The sequence below is a fragment of the Arachis hypogaea genome, chromosome 10 (genome assembly GCF_003086295.3).
Source record: "Arachis hypogaea cultivar Tifrunner chromosome 10, arahy.Tifrunner.gnm2.J5K5, whole genome shotgun sequence".
Lineage (NCBI taxonomy): Eukaryota > Viridiplantae > Streptophyta > Magnoliopsida > Fabales > Fabaceae > Arachis > Arachis hypogaea.
In genome coordinates, this window is record NC_092045.1 from 101,506,349 (window position 1) to 101,522,198 (window position 15,850).

Sequence of the window (15,850 nt, forward strand, 5' to 3'; positions counted from 1 at the left end):
ATAATTCTATGTGTTAATTTCTTTCAATTTTTACCTTTTGATTTAGGTTGTGAAAGACAAATTCTTTAAAAATATAATAGAAAAGAATAAAATTTTTAGAAGTCTAATAAAGAAATTATTTTCTTCTGTCAGTTCTTTATCTATCTTTTTATATTCTCACCGTGTCTCTTTTCTTATTCCTTTTAATTTTGTCGGTATCTTCTTATCATAAATAAGAGTATAACCTAAGCTCATAAATACATAACACAAACAAAAAAAATACATCCCATTCAGTATCTGACCTCTTGTAATTTTGTACGAGAGTTTTATTATTTTCATTACTCTTACTTGTAAAGAGTTGAGTTATACACTAATTAGTTTAGTACCGTAAGGTATTTCGGTTTCGGATGTAGTTGGGATTTGGATTTAAATTTTGTTTATCACTTTGGTATCTCATTAGAAATTTTGGTTTAGATAGAGTTATCATCTATTTTATACCTCTATATTTCATAATGAAATATTTGTTATCGTCTTTATCCGTAGATGTAGGCGTTAAGCCGAACCACATAAGATCTCTTGTGCCATTTTGTTACGCTTCCGCTTCCACCTGAATTTCTTATAAGTGGTATCAGAAGTCACAAGGATTCTGGGCCAAATGAGTTCTCAAGATATCATCCGTGACGGAATTTGAAATCAAGCAATTTGATGGTCGTATCAATTTTGAGATGTGAAAAACCGTATGATGGCAATTCTTACACAACATGGTATGAGAGTCGTGATTAATGGCAAGGAAAAGATTCCTACCAAAATGAAGGATTCTAAATAAAAAAGGATCAATCGAAGGGCTCTTACAATCATTCATTTATGTATTATAGACGATGTGCTGCAAGAGGTTCTTTCAAAAGAAACAATTGCTTCGTTATGGACTAAGTTGGAGTCATTTATAATGACCAAGACGATAGTCAATCATCTCAGTGTTTTACAACGTCTGTATATGTTACAGAGCAACAAGCTATGATGTTGCTTTGTTCGTTACCCAATTCCTACAAGTATTTTCGTGAGATATTTATCTATAGATGTGAAAGTCTTAATATTGATGAAGTTAACTCTTCGCTTTTGAATCATGAAAAGATGGAGCATGATGGTGGTAATAATCTTGATGCCACAAATAATGCTTTGGTTGTTAGGGTAATTGGATAGAAAAGTCAAAATCTGGATTCAAATATCGTGAAGGGAGATGTAGATATTGCCACAAAGAAAATCATTGAAAATCAGATTGTCTGAAGCTCAAAAATAAAAAAGATGAAGATTCCAATACAACAACTAATCTTGCGAAGTATGATAAAGTTCTCTAGTATCAAGTATCAACTAGCTTAGCTGATATTATTTGAGGGTTTGTTTCAAAGTGTTCTTACTCTATTTTTCTTATTTAGAATTTGTTTTCTTTAAGTATTAGTATTTTTTATTTCACGTAGAGTAAAAAAACAAAATATGAAATTATTGCAATATCATTGCAAAATTAGATTTGTGTATGGCACTTTGGAGACCACGACTTTGAATCTTGTAAAAATCAAACTAAGGTGGAAATTTGTTGTGAAGTTGGTTGATTTTTCTTCAAAGGTGTAGTAGTTAAAATGAGGCAAATATTAGTGGTAGATGAGCAGTTAGAACATGTGCATGTGTACATGTCAAATGTGGTAACTGCATGCATTGAAATTGGAGTAAAGATACTAGCATAAATAAGAGCATAACCATACACGACACAAACAAAAATCCCATTTAGTATATCTCCTCTTGTAATTTTTTTAGTTTTGTTGTTTTGGTTACTCTCATTTTGAGGAGTTGAGTTATACACTTTAATTTAATACCGTAAAGTATTTTGGATGTATTTAAAATTTGAGTTTGAGAATTTTTTATCACTTTACTATCTCATTAGAGATTTTCCCTTGTGTCATTTTGTTACCGACAAGTTTTTGGCGTTGATTGCGATAGAAGGTGCGCTGACTAACTATTCAGCTAATTGAATCTGAACCTTTTGATTTTGAATATAGCAGTTGGTATTCCCAACACCGGTTAATGGGTCTCCGCGGGATGACAGTGAGTTTAATGTAAAGGCTTGAGGTTATGAATTCCTCCGTTTGTACATTTATATACACCAAGTCACCAACTAATCATTACTCATAATTAGAGTATAATATCAACAGCTATGATTCAGCAAATTCAAATTGTACGAAAATCCTGCCTAAGTTCAACAGTCAACACATCGAAGCTGTAGAAATGTCTAAATCTTGCCACTGAATAGGTGATATCATCACGAACTGATATGGAATATTTCTTACAATTCAAGTCTTGTTCACTGTAAAAACTAAATAACTAAAAAAGAAAGAGAAAAAGAAATCCTAAAAAATTGCATGCTATGTATAAAAAATAAACTCAAACATGAATAGCAAAGCAACCGGAGACTTGCTTTGGCAATAACACAATTGAATAGCTATCTACAATCCTTCAAATATGACGACGGACTTTCTAAGATCATGCTTGATGATTTGCTGCTGTCACCCTTGCCTGGTGATCCGCATTCACTGAAGTCAAGTATGCGTCGCTCCACCTGTAAACAAATAAGTTCTAGGTGAGCAAGCTACTGAAAAAAAACAAAAATAAAACAAAAAAACAAAAAAACAAAAGAAACTAGAAATCTGAAAGTATATAGTGAGCAGCATCCTTGTATTTACTTTATACACATGAAAGAATAACATCTATTCAATTCGGTTAAAACAGCACAAGAACCAAAGTTGTTGCTTTTCTCTTGCCAAGTTCCATCAAGTAATATAAGAGATCGCAGTTGGTTTTGGAAAAAGCTTGAATATGGAAGAAGGGCAGAGGAACCCAGCTCTTACCAAAGCTTTTGAAGTCAATTGAGAATGGTTCACATGCTGCTTCTGTGGATCATTATTTTCCTTGTTCTCATCCCTGTTGTTTCTAGATGCATCTTTTGGTAACGCCTTAGGAGTTTCATTTTCCAAAATTTCATGAGCATTGGCATATTGAGCAGCAGTTTGTTCGCTAACCTGTTTCATCAACCCAATTGCATCATAGCTTCTATCACATGGGCTCATGAATATCCCAAAATCCTGAAACATTATTTTGCAGTAGTTAGTAGAGTGGGAAATTCAAATCCACTTCAAGAAAGTAATTATCCAACAGAATCAACAATACCTCAATTGTAATTTCGGTATCAATCCTGGGGCTAGACAAAAATGTATTTATGAACCAAGGAGATTTCCACGGTGAAGGTGATTCAAGGCTTCTCCTAAAAGGTGTTTCATTAAATCTAAAATCAAACAAGCAGTCAGTCAGAAACAGTGCAACAATTGCCATCAAACTAATAAAATAATAAATTGTTTATTAAAAAAGTTGAGCATTTAACTGCTTTAAAATGACAGAAGTGTTTTCGAAAGCAGTGGTTTAAAGAATCAACACTGTTAACACAGGCCAAAATGAGGAACCTGACCTCATCCTAGGTTTCAATATCAAAACAACCAAATATATCAGCATCATCACTTTGATGAGACCAAATTAAAAGAATAAATAGATGTCTAAACTGATTCTAGAAACAGTAACAGTATTGTTAAGAGTATTACATGCTGGATGTTTCAAACCCTCCATCTTTTCCTGTTTGATCACCCAAGTTTTCTACGGCGGCTGTTGAACAAACAGATTGTACACATGTAAGAGCAATTGAAACTCTCTCATTCTCCTTCACACGAATACAAGGAGACTTAACACTTGAGCATGCATGTTTATTTGTTCTAGCACTTAATACTATGTCTGATTTCACACCAACTTGCTTAGGAGAATTCAACAGCAAGTTATTCGGATCACGGTCAACCAAGACTCCAGAATGTTGTTGCACCTGGCAAATAAAATAACAAGGGTGATAAGTAAATGTTTTCAAATTCAGGAAAGTAATTAAAGAGGATCATACTTACAATCTCAACGGTAGTGTTAACATCATCGTTCCTCTTAGAATCAACATCGAGAGCTCGTTGCTCAGTCTTATCCAGAAAATCACTAGCATCTTTATCATTTACTGATTTATTGTCGTCCAGCATTGGTGGTTCATTTTTCTTGTCTACTTGTTCCATTTCAGAAGATGGCCCAAGATTTTCCTTCAATGTAGATGGAGAAAGTGGATCTGCTTTCTGAGTCTCACTGTCATCAAACATGACATCCAGTCGGGAAAAGTTTTTTATCAAGTTGGATGTCTCAAGTTTCTTGTCAAGTCTCTTATCTGATAGAGGAGACAAAAAATCACGGTGTCGTTTCTTTAATATTGATGGTGTACCTGTGAAGGTTTTAGCAGCACTTTTCAACAAAGCATCCGGGCTTTTATCATGACAAGGTGAGTCCCATAACCTAAAGGGAGTCAGACAGTTCATAGAGGACATCATAAACTGGCGAATACCAAGGGGACTAAATTCTTGCTGCATATCACTGCCAGATTGTACAAGATCACAGCTGAAGAAAGGAATATCCGAACTAGGAAAACGGGGAGGTTCATAACATAAAGCTCCTGTGTCTTCCTGTTCTGCATGCCCATTCGGCTTTTCCATGATAGAATGGTCAGTTTTTTTAGTATCTGGTCCACAGCCAAAACTATTTACAGGGATCAATTTTGAAGTGTCATTCACTATATCAGATTCCTCTTGCATTTCTGCACTACATATACCATAAATAGAAGGAGCACTGGCTAAGTCATTAGCATAAACATCGTGTGCTCTGGAGACAAACTGCTGATCCTCTGGCTGAAGTAAATGTTTTGTTTCTGAAGTACACTGCAATCTACCATCATTAGCAGTAGGTACTGAGGCAGATGGCAAAGACGACTCGTGAAGAATGGAAGTGCACCCAGACAAGTCAACCATATGTACACCTTTATTATAGTCCACAGAAGAAGGGCCGTCATCACTTATTGCCTCTGAAAATAAAACTCTGCAACATTCATCATCAGATATCAACATGTGCTCTCGTAGCGAGTCCATAGCAGTAGGTCTTATGGATGTCGAAACAGCTAGCTCTACAGAAGTCTGAAATGGAGCATCGGCCATATCATGGCCTTCACTGCGAGCATGAACCATACACTCATTTTGCAACTGTGTGGATTCCTGCACAAAACCCAGTGAGGAAATATTGGGTAAGGAAAGCAAATTATGATGGCAATCCCCGGCTGCTGGATTTACAGGTTCTTGTGAGTAATTTTGCTCAATGAATTGAGAGGAGGAAGTCACTTGGCGAGGCATCTCTGGGATAGATATAGTGATGTCGTCCAGAGAAACATAATATGGCTCTGAACAAGAAGCTTGACTAGGACTATACCCCTTTCCAGGACCATATTCTTCGTTTCCTCTGTATTCCTCTCTGGATTGTAAAACATTGCTCATCTCTTTGGCAGATGGAAACTGTGTGGCATTAGCTGACTCCTGGCTACATTGTGAAACTTCCTCTCCTTCAGTCCCCCTATGACCAGCTTCATCTCCACTAGACTGCAACTTTGAAGAGGTTGAGGCCATGGGTTGATTGGGATTTCCAACAAGCGGTACATTTGATAACGGAGTAATCAAGCCTGACGCCAAGTAAGAATCCAATTTCTTTTTTACAGAACTGTTCCAGTGGTTTTTTATGGCATTGTCTGTCCTGTACCCACAGAAAAACACAAGTACATTACAAATCTGCTTACCTATATAAACTGAAGAACGATGAAGCTAACCTATTCAAGGAACTCTGAAGCCATACTACCCAAGTCTATGCCACTGACTCCACAATGAAGTGGAAATTTGGGAGCGTGCCCCCTTTTCAACCTTCTCCCTACTTCGGGGCAAATTTCATTATTATTGTTATTACCTTCCAGGTAAGAACTTTGTTAGTTCTGCCCATTTGTTTCCATAAATTTGATGAGCACGTATTAGAGCCAACTCCTCTTCCTGTGTCCATGCTTCCTTGTTTATTGAAGGATTAAGATGATTATGCCACCTAATGAAAGATTTTAAAAAATTACCAATAAATATTAATGACATTGCTCCAAATCCTTCAATTTGAATTATAAAGATACCCAACATTATTTATTTTGGACAATAAAACTCTAATCGTACTTGTCTTGTAGAAAATACTATTTATACATCAAGTAATCATACCTTTCTCGACATTGCTTACCAATACGTCCAGGTAAACTCTGAGCAATAGTAGACCACTTTTTAGGCCCATATTGATTCACTAATTCGATAATTATTTCATCTTCCTGTTTACATTCATATTCATTAGTATTGTTAATATTAGATAAATACCTAAGCAGAAAACTTATACAATCTATATCATAAACAACTTCAGAAACAAAATAATAACAGAATAGAAATGGGAAGTAGAGGTTACCTCTTTAGACCATGGACCTTTGACAAGATCTGGATTTAGGACTTTCTGCCATCTATGCAGGCACTGGACATCAGTTCTATCCTTGAAACACTCAGCTACAGAGATAACGAAAGCAATTCAAACATTGAATAATCAAGTTGCACACAAAATGGGAGACGTGAAAGTGAATGAGTGAAACTACCAAACTGCTATGAGACCTAAAATAAAAATTATTTAAAAAAAAAAGGCAAAAGCAAAGATTTTTCTTTTCATTTAAATCTGCACAATTAGGTCTATTAAGGTCCAACTGAAGAACCCTGCTTAATAGACTTAATTGGACAATTTATTATTACCCTAGTGGACGACCGGATGCCAGTTGAAGTGGGTCAACAAAATGTTCTTAAAACATACTCAATGATACAAAAAATATTACCTATTTTTTTCCAATTCTTTCCTTTAAAACGCTGAACAGCTTTACGCAAAATCTCATCCTGCAAAACCAAAATCCATTATATTGAGTTCATAATTTAATTCATACATCTGTAGATATAACTATCAATAAATTTTAAAGTCCAAGATATAAAACCAAAAGAACTGAAATCCTAAACGCATACACATAATATGAAAGTAGCAAATATTTATATGAATATGATTTATATAAAAGGTAACCAGAATTTGAAATAGTAATCAAATTTACCTCTTCGGCAGTCCATTGTCCTTTTGTAGAACGCCTTGTAGGACCAGTCGTCCTCCTACAAACACACAATTTATTGGGAGAGAAAGATTAAGTTCACTTCCTCTGAGAGAAATAAATCCTTACTATGGTTAACTGCAAGGAAAGAACTATAGGAAAAGAGGAAACACGAAGGGTGATGAATGAGCTTCAAAGATAGTCAAGTTAATTGTTAAAAGGCTTTCAGCTAAGCACTAGCAGGGAAATGTCCTATAGCTGCTAGAGAGATACAGAAGAAGCACACTAACCTTTATACAAAAGGGTAATTATTAGATAACAAGAACAAGTGCAGTTTAAAAAATGAAGTAAAACATGAATGATCTGAAAATTACCCGTGCAATGCTCTAATTCTCTGAACACCATCAACTACCCCATTTGGTGCAGCAATGATTTCCCTGTCACCTTCCATAGTTTGTTGGCAGATAAGAAAAATACCACACCCCAATTCCCACTCGATTATAATTCTCTTTGCACTTGGCTCCCCAGATCATTATAGTCCCGCCCTTAAACATGAATCAGTATGAATCTGAGCTGAAACAAAACACAGAAATCACAATAATTTTCCATCAAACCAAACAATTCAACCAAGAATATTGAAATCTTCAACAAATTGCAGCTTCTAATTATATCATAAGCCTTCCCCGACTTGCATCACGCAACAATGCAGCATTTACCTAACCACCCACCAGCTTAATTACACAACTGAGCACTCAAATCGAACTCAATGAAGCTCAATTGAAACTTTCAATTTCAAGAAAGCTCAAGTTATCAACTTTTTCCCCCTTTTTACAACGAGACTAATTATTTCTATTCAAGTTAAACTTGAACGAAAACTGAGGAGCCATGTCAAATACAAAGCCAACGCAGATTTAATAGTGACTACGAATTTTGAATGAACGAAATCCAAATCGACCGTTAGATACTCACAGTACATTGCTTCAGAATGCGAGTGCGAGAAACAACTAATAACGCGATCGAAACGGCGCGCATCTGAAGATCCAAACGGGGATTGCGAAGAGAGATCTACGGATGCAGATTTTGGAAGAAGATTTTAGAGAGAGAAACAGAGTGAGCGAGTCAATGGAAGACAATCCAAACAATTTTTTTCATTCAAACATAAAGGGGCGGGTCTATTTGGGTTTTCAAACCCTATCGGTTAAATGTCGAGCATGTTTGTGATTTCAACGGTGGAGATTTTGACACGTAGGAGTATAAGTTGTGTTCCTGTTCTTGTATGAAGCGTGCCGTCTTTTTACCGTCTTTTTAAAAAAAAAAACTCAACGGGCAACTTATTTTATTGTCCAATTTTTGTGCTATTTTGGAAAGAGTCCCTCTCTTTCTCTTTATTTCTTCAAATGTCCACCACAGATAACAGCGTTTTTAGTTGAGTTATTTAATGTTACATAATTTGATGTTTCCCTTCTACCTTCCGAGAGGGAAAAGGTGCAAAATTTTAAATTTTTTTTATTGCCTTGTACAGTTGTACTACTTAAGAGAAAAGAAAAAGCAAAAGTACTAATAAGAATAATAATTCTAGTCTCAAATAAATGGGATTTTTATTTTTATAAATAAAATAATTATAATAATTATCGAAAAACTAATTTAAAAATTATTTATCAAAATAAATATTTCTCTCATATTTCGTTTATACTTTAAACGAGATAATTTTGTATATATCTCGTTTACAACAGTGTAAACGAGATAAGACAAGTAAACGTGACACATGTATATTTTGTTTAAAGTGTAAACGAGATTCATGTATTTTTAAAAAAAATTGAAAACAATAAAAAATATTAATAATATCAATAATCTAAACTTTTAGCATGCAATTAGTACATAAAAAGGTTAGTAGAAGAGATAAAAATTAAAATATGAGAAGCGTAAAGTTGATGCACGATAAATAAAACACAAAAAGATGAGATAACTGTTTGCCAATTGTTAGGAGAAGTTGATGGAGATAGTGGGAAGAGAATTGAAACGGTTACCTACTATCCCCATCAACCTCTCTTAATAATTGGTAAACGGTTATCTCATCTTTTTGTGTTTTATTTATCGTGCATCAAATTTCACACTTTCCATCTTTTAATTTTTAGAAGTAATATTTATTCTCATCATAGAACTTTACTTGAACAAGTACGAATATTTTATTTTTCAAATTTAAATCAATGCAATTGGATCATAATTTAATCTAAAATTTTGTATGTACTCTTTTTAGTACTAATTTATTTTAATCTCTTCTACCAACTTTTTTATGTACTAATTATATGCTAAAAGTTTAGATTATTGATATTATTAATATTTATTATTATTTTCAAAAAAAAATTTTAAAAATACATGTATCTCATTTTTACATGCAAAATCATCTTGTAAACGAGATAAGAGATATTTATTTCGATAAATATTTTTTAAATTATTTATTTCGGTAATTATTATATTTATTTAATTTATGAAAATAAAAAATTCCAAATAAATGTATATCTATTTTTCTATTTTATTAAAATATTTTTTTAATAAGTACTTTAACAAAAATTATTTTTGATATGGATAAATAAGTGGTATTTTTGTTGAATATTATTATTTGGAGAGTTTTGCAAAATTGTAGAGTTGTAAATATACTGATAAAACACGCAGGGATATCTGTGACGTCCACTAATTACTCAGGTGGTACATTGGTAAGTAGAACTTTTTATTATTTTAATACAAAATTGAATTTTGATTTCTCAGCATTAAAATAATAAAATATTCCAATTAATAACTCCATTAAATAAAAGAGAGAATAAATATAAAAAGGAAAAAGGAATTTTGAACAAATTTAAGTGAGATAGAGAGAAAGAGAATTTAAAATTCTCTTTATTATTTCAAGAAAAAAAATTTTGATTTCTTAGTTAAAATTAAAATGTTTTTCGGATTAATAATTCCATTGACTAAAAGAGAATAATTATAAAAAAGAAACAGAATTTTGAATAATTTTTAAAATTACCTATTTTAGCTAGATAAATTCTTTATCAAAATCTCTTGAATTTTATAGATTCTTCCAATTATATACTTATACAGATTATTTGGTCGTTAAAAAATTTAATTATACTCTAAAACTTCTTTCCCTCGTTTAATATACACCTGTCGAAAAAGAAGGTAGGTAGAAAATAAGTACAAATTTTGCGGAGTATTAATTTGTAAATCACTCCTAAAGGAAGATTTTACATAAAATCACTATAGCTAAACACTTAATATATACTAGCATAAAAAGCGGGAAAGGTAGGAAAAAATATAAATTTCGCCCAAAGAGAAACAAAAACTTGGTAGATTATAAAGAGAAGTGTGTTGACATGATATCAAAACCTAATAAGCTGAGAATACATCAGGCTACCATACAATATTCAGCTTCAACCAAAATCTGAAGAGACCCCAAAAGTTGATCTCTAAACTGCTATATTTAGAGTATTTAAACTTTCTGAGATTTGTTTGGGCGATTTCGTGATCCATTATCTCTAGAGCGTGCATGTTTTCCTCCTCTACCACCATGCCTTCCTCCCCTGCTAAAACATTATATTATTAATATTCTTGGTTTCACCCCATCCATATAGTACAACTAAGAGGATGGGAATGAAGAAAAGAAACACAGAAGATTATGCTGGTCAAATTCAAGGCATTGCTTTGTGTCGCTACTTACCTTCCTCGATTACCCTTAAACTCGCGGTACTTCTTGTCTTGGTTTTTGCGGAGAAGGCTCCAGTATTCTCTTTCAGCCTCACCTGAGATCATAGACAGCAAATTGTAGCTTGAGTTTATCAACCAATCACAATTTAACTGTCAGCAAATACCACTCTGGTACTGATAGTAATCTCAACAACTATGCTCCTTCCAAAGTCCAAATAAATTTAAAAAGAATTTTCATTTTTTAATGCAATAAGCAATGGATGAAACACTGATAGAAACAATCACAAATAACGTACTAGAGAAAAATAGTTTTGTTCATGAAGCAGAAGTTTTTAACAGGTAAATAGGGCAGACAATATATCATCAGACAATGATAATTAGAAACAAATTTGAGAGTACAAATTAAAAACACTAAATGGTAAATATTCTAAAGAATTGCTTGCACCAACCAGTCACTGGATCTAGGATAGCAACAAAATTCTTCACAGGCAAGCCACCCTTATCAGTAAGTACCACAGCAGCACGAGCTTTCTGAGCAGCTTCAGCTTCTTCAAACCGGATGTATCCTGACTCATCTCCAATCGTGAAATCAATGAACTAAACAGGAAAATAAAAATACAAGATTAACACACCAGCCTTATCCAATTCAAAAAGATGATGAAAATAACCAAAGATAAACTAGAAAAATAAGTATCCCTAAAAGTGATGGGGTCTCCGAAAGGGATAAGATATGAGTATGAGTTATAAGATACGTAAAATATTTTGGCTTAACCAACAGTATTATGTACCACCAGCTTCGTGAAGGGGAAAACATAAGTACCTTCACAGTACCAAACTTCTGAAAGATAACCTTCAAATCCTCACGCGAAACAACATTCTTGTCACCCTTGTAAGCAGGGGGTGAAATTTTTTCATCAGTTTCTAGACCCTTTTCTTCACTTTCAGTTTCCTTATCTTCACTTTCAGTTTCCTTTTCCTCACTTCCAGCTTCTTTTTCCTCACTTTCAGCCTCTTTTTCCTCACTTTCAGTTTCCTTTCCTTCTTTTTCCTCACTTTCAGTTTCCTTTCCTTCTTTCTCCGCATTATTTTCTTTGTCATCCTCAGCACTTTCTGATGCCTTTTCATCACTTTCTCCAGCAGCAACTTCAGTGGGATTTGTCCCATCCGTTTTGTGGCCATTGCCATTGCCATTGGCCAGTTGATCAGCACCACCTTGGTTGGAAGGAACTTCATCTGAAATGCTCTTTAGTTTGAAGGCAATAATTAAGCCTTTAGGGAAGCTGGGACGATCATTAAAGAAAACAATCAGTGCATAATTCAATATTCATATATGGAGAGTAAAACAAAAATTGGCAGCTTCTTACTTGTCTTCTGCATTGGAGTTATTATTCTGGTGATTTGAGCCCACAGGAGGACGAGATTTTTCAAATTCTTCTTTTTCCTTTTCTCTCTCCACATCAAATTCCTTCCTGGATTCGGTATAAATACAAATTATTAGCCAATATATGTTATTATCAGAAACCTGGTAGTCCTATTTTTTCCTAATAATCTCATATTCCAAAATTCTGTTCAGTAACAAAAGATAACATTGGAAGTGGCAGGGCAGTGAACTGAAATTCTTCAAAAGATTATGCCAAAAAGATAAATAAATGAAAAAGATTTATAAAGTTCCTTTCATCTATTTTAAATTGAATATACTCCGTGTAAGGGAAAATTGGTCAAGTTAATCACATGCAATAGTACATAACAACTATGAGCATTCTTACAATCTTACTTTGGTTTTAGTTCTAACTCAGCCCCAGCATAGACCAGTTTTTGTTTCAAAATTTTTTCTACATCTTCCTCTGATGAAAACTCAATGAGGGCGGTGCCACAGAAGAACCTTTTGTCTCCAACATGCCGGGGCAGACGAACACTATTGACCTGAAAAAGAAAAGAACAATTTCTCAACAAGAGCTTTAACAAACAACTTCTACATAGATTTTAATCCAGTTGACTCACAACAAACATCAAAACCCAGGACAAACAGATAAAGATAATGCTTTCTGGCAAAAGTATTGGAATGTAAATCATTGCTCTGTTGCTATCAATACCTTGGCATGTTGACCAAAGAATGCCTCCACATCTTCCATCTTCAAGTTATATTCAAATGGGGATGCAGCAACTGTTCTTCCCTCCACCTGCTCAATAACCTCCTCTGGTTTTGGAAGTTCCGTTGTCCTACCAACTTTTTTCCCTGAAACATCAAACATACAAATAGAAGGGTATGAAAAAAGGAACGAAGAAAATATCATTCAGCCAACCATTAAGATGACAGCGAGCAATATCATGTTCAGTGAAGAACTAATTTCAGAGAGCATATTTTGCAGCTGTATAAAACTGAAAATAACCCATCACTGTAAATCATTCTATTCTGTTACAATGTTGCACATATATGCTGAGTGCTGACACCAAGAAAACTTAAGGATAAAGGAAACCACTATCTCCAGCTCTAACCCAACAAAATACCTGTCAAATTTTGCATACTCCTTCCATCTGAGAAAATCAATTCTAAAATATCAAATTATTTACACTACCTATAAATCACTTTTTGAACGTTTATCCTTACAAATTCCAAATTTCCAAGTCTACTAAACTTAAACAAATACAGAGCGGAACTCAGAATAATAACAAAAAACAGCGAGATATTGGGGAGATGAAACTGACCATCTTCAGAGATCTTGAGAGATGAAGAACTTCTCAAAGCTTGAGCAACAGCAGCAACAGTGTCTTTCGAAATCTCATCAGCCTTCACATCACCAAGATTAAGGTGCTTTCTCATTCTATTGAATGAACAAAGCAACGCCAAACTAACCACTGTGAAGTAACGGTCAAGAACAACAACTGGAAGGGGGAAAGTTCATTTCACACTACTTCAGCAATAAGGGAAACGAAAAAGACAAAAAGGATACTGCCATCTTCGCTTTCAGATACAGTTTTCCGCATGAAATTATCGGTGGGAAGGTTGCTGTCGCTGAAGTAGAACTCAACCTGCATGAATTTTTTAGAAAAGAAAAATGGAAATGAAAACAATTGAGCTGGTTATTTAACAAAAAGAAAAAAAGAAAGCGTGGATCAAATGGAATCGTAACTAAGATTGAAAATGTGAATCGTACTTGTCTAATGACTTTCTTAGATGTTTGTTCGTCCAAGGAGGGCGTCGCCATTGATGAGCAAGAACTTGAAACGCAGAGAGACGAAGCGGGAGAGAGCGTTTCTAGGGTTTCGCTGAAGATTGTAGGGTTTTGGGTTTGGCGAAGCTGTTTGAACCTAAAATCGATGACGGTTAACTTTTTAGTGGGTGGTTTAGTGACATAAGGTGCCTCCCACGCTCCCACTAAGAAACGTGTGTAATAGTAACACATAAGAAGTTTGATATTTCTTTTATCAGTCATTTATTTGAGTATAAATAGATATATACCTATTTTATATATTTTTTATAAAATAATTAATTATTAAAACAATGTAATTTTAGATAATGCAAATAATTAATTCTTTGAATTTAATTTTATATCAATTTTTAATGAAAAACTAATAATCATTTGATAAGAAAATAATTTTTAAATTTATTATTTACATAAATCTGGTTGAACAAATATCTACCTTTTTTATAGTTTATACTATCAATGTTTACCAAAATTAAAAATTAAAAATAATTTATACTAAAATAATGGAATTTTTCACAATAATAATTAAATTTTTATAAATATGAAAATCAATCATTATTATATTTTTATATTTTTATTTTGTTTAATTATAAATTTAAATCTAAGATATTATTTATTAAATTAGATGATAAATATAATTTAATTTTAATTATTTTTTAATATATTTTTGACATATTATTAGTGTCAAATTATTTTTCCCAATTGTCTATCGCATTGCTCTTTTTAATTTAGTATGAAAAATAATTATTTTTCTCACGTGATAATATTTAATTGTAAGATTTTTTTGAGTGATTTGGATTAATATTAAACAAAAAATAATCTGATTCAAATTATATAATTCGTGACGATTTGAATTGAATCCATTAGTTTTTATTTTTAATCAAATCCAATCAACCTACATTATTACAATTTGGATAAATCATTTTATTTGGATGTAGTAAATTTTAATATTTAAGGAATAAAAAGTAGAAGTAATTTTAAGTCGATAAAATAAATAAATTTTATATTAAAAATATTCATCAAATAATAATAAGATATGAATAAAATAAAAATGTATAATAAATTAAATATATATAAATAAAATATTAAGTTTGTTAATAGATTAATAACATTACAATGTTGAGAAGTGAGATCCAATTAGTGCGGTTTTAATTTTGTTTATTTAATGTCGTTTTGTTTAAATTATTAGTGTTAGTATGAACAATTTTATAATATAGTAGATACTCTTATAATAATATCTTTATACAAAAATAATATTATAAATCATTAGATAAACTAATATAATTGATTAAATATATTTAATTAATCATCTAAAAATTTATAATATCATCTTCATATAAAAATATTTTCATATGAATATTTCTCTTATAACATTGAATGCACTAGAAAGGTTTGAAGGGTTCAACAAGACTTTCTTGAGAGTATCTCCAACTCCAATGATGCAAAATATGGAGTTCTGTTTTGACATGCCATGCAAGTCATGCAAGTCAAGAAGAACTTGCTTTATGCGTTGGAGCCTTGGAGGAGAGACTTGTTTGCATCCTTCTCTTTGCTGAAGGCGCTCCAACAGGGATTTTTAGGTGGCCACTAAAATTTTTGGATTGTTTATTTAAATTAAATAAATATAATATTTATAAAAATAAATAAACGGTAAATTAATTAAAAAAATGTGTTGGCGGTCTTATTTCAAGTGTTGAAGGTATTTTTAAAAAACAAATATATTTTAAATACATAAACTTTAAACTGTGATAGAATGTGTGTATGTCATATTTTGAATGCAGCCGTGATATAAGCATGTGTTGATATCGGATACTGAACATTTGAGATAAATGCAAATTTGCTAGATGGAACTCAGTATCTAAGATAAGAC

At 32.7% G+C, this 15,850-nt stretch overlaps 2 protein-coding genes across 3 annotated transcripts; both read right to left on the reverse strand.

Annotated features, from left to right (window-relative positions):
* Positions 1 to 2,249: 2,249 nt before the first annotated feature.
* LOC112716160 (transcription factor MYB3R-1) lies at positions 2,250 to 8,382 on the reverse strand. Of its 2 annotated transcripts, none has more exons than XM_025768026.2 (12): positions 8,045 to 8,382; positions 7,450 to 7,648; positions 7,082 to 7,136; positions 6,818 to 6,875; positions 6,406 to 6,500; positions 6,171 to 6,274; positions 5,881 to 6,009; positions 3,969 to 5,673; positions 3,621 to 3,892; positions 3,196 to 3,310; positions 2,877 to 3,110; positions 2,250 to 2,587 (listed from the first exon to the last, which is right to left on the reverse strand). In XM_025768026.2, exons 2-12 carry the CDS (start codon positions 7,524 to 7,526, stop codon positions 2,471 to 2,473), a joined length of 2,961 nt encoding a protein of 986 aa, XP_025623811.1. In that variant the 5' UTR covers positions 7,527 to 7,648; positions 8,045 to 8,382; the 3' UTR covers positions 2,250 to 2,470. The 2 variants fall into 2 exon arrangements, with proteins under 2 accessions (XP_025623811.1, XP_025623812.1); XM_025768027.3 differs by having other exon boundaries at positions 7,450 to 7,643; positions 8,045 to 8,229.
* A 2,020-nt stretch (positions 8,383 to 10,402) lies between these two features.
* LOC112716161 (la protein 1) lies at positions 10,403 to 14,188 on the reverse strand. The gene is made up of 10 exons (XM_025768028.3): positions 13,930 to 14,188; positions 13,726 to 13,804; positions 13,481 to 13,630; positions 12,868 to 13,010; positions 12,549 to 12,697; positions 12,139 to 12,243; positions 11,595 to 12,054; positions 11,224 to 11,371; positions 10,788 to 10,869; positions 10,403 to 10,650 (listed from the first exon to the last, which is right to left on the reverse strand). Exons 1-10 carry the CDS (start codon positions 14,176 to 14,178, stop codon positions 10,560 to 10,562), a joined length of 1,656 nt encoding a protein of 551 aa, XP_025623813.2. The 5' UTR covers positions 14,179 to 14,188; the 3' UTR covers positions 10,403 to 10,559.
* Between the last annotated feature and the right edge of the window lie 1,662 nt (positions 14,189 to 15,850).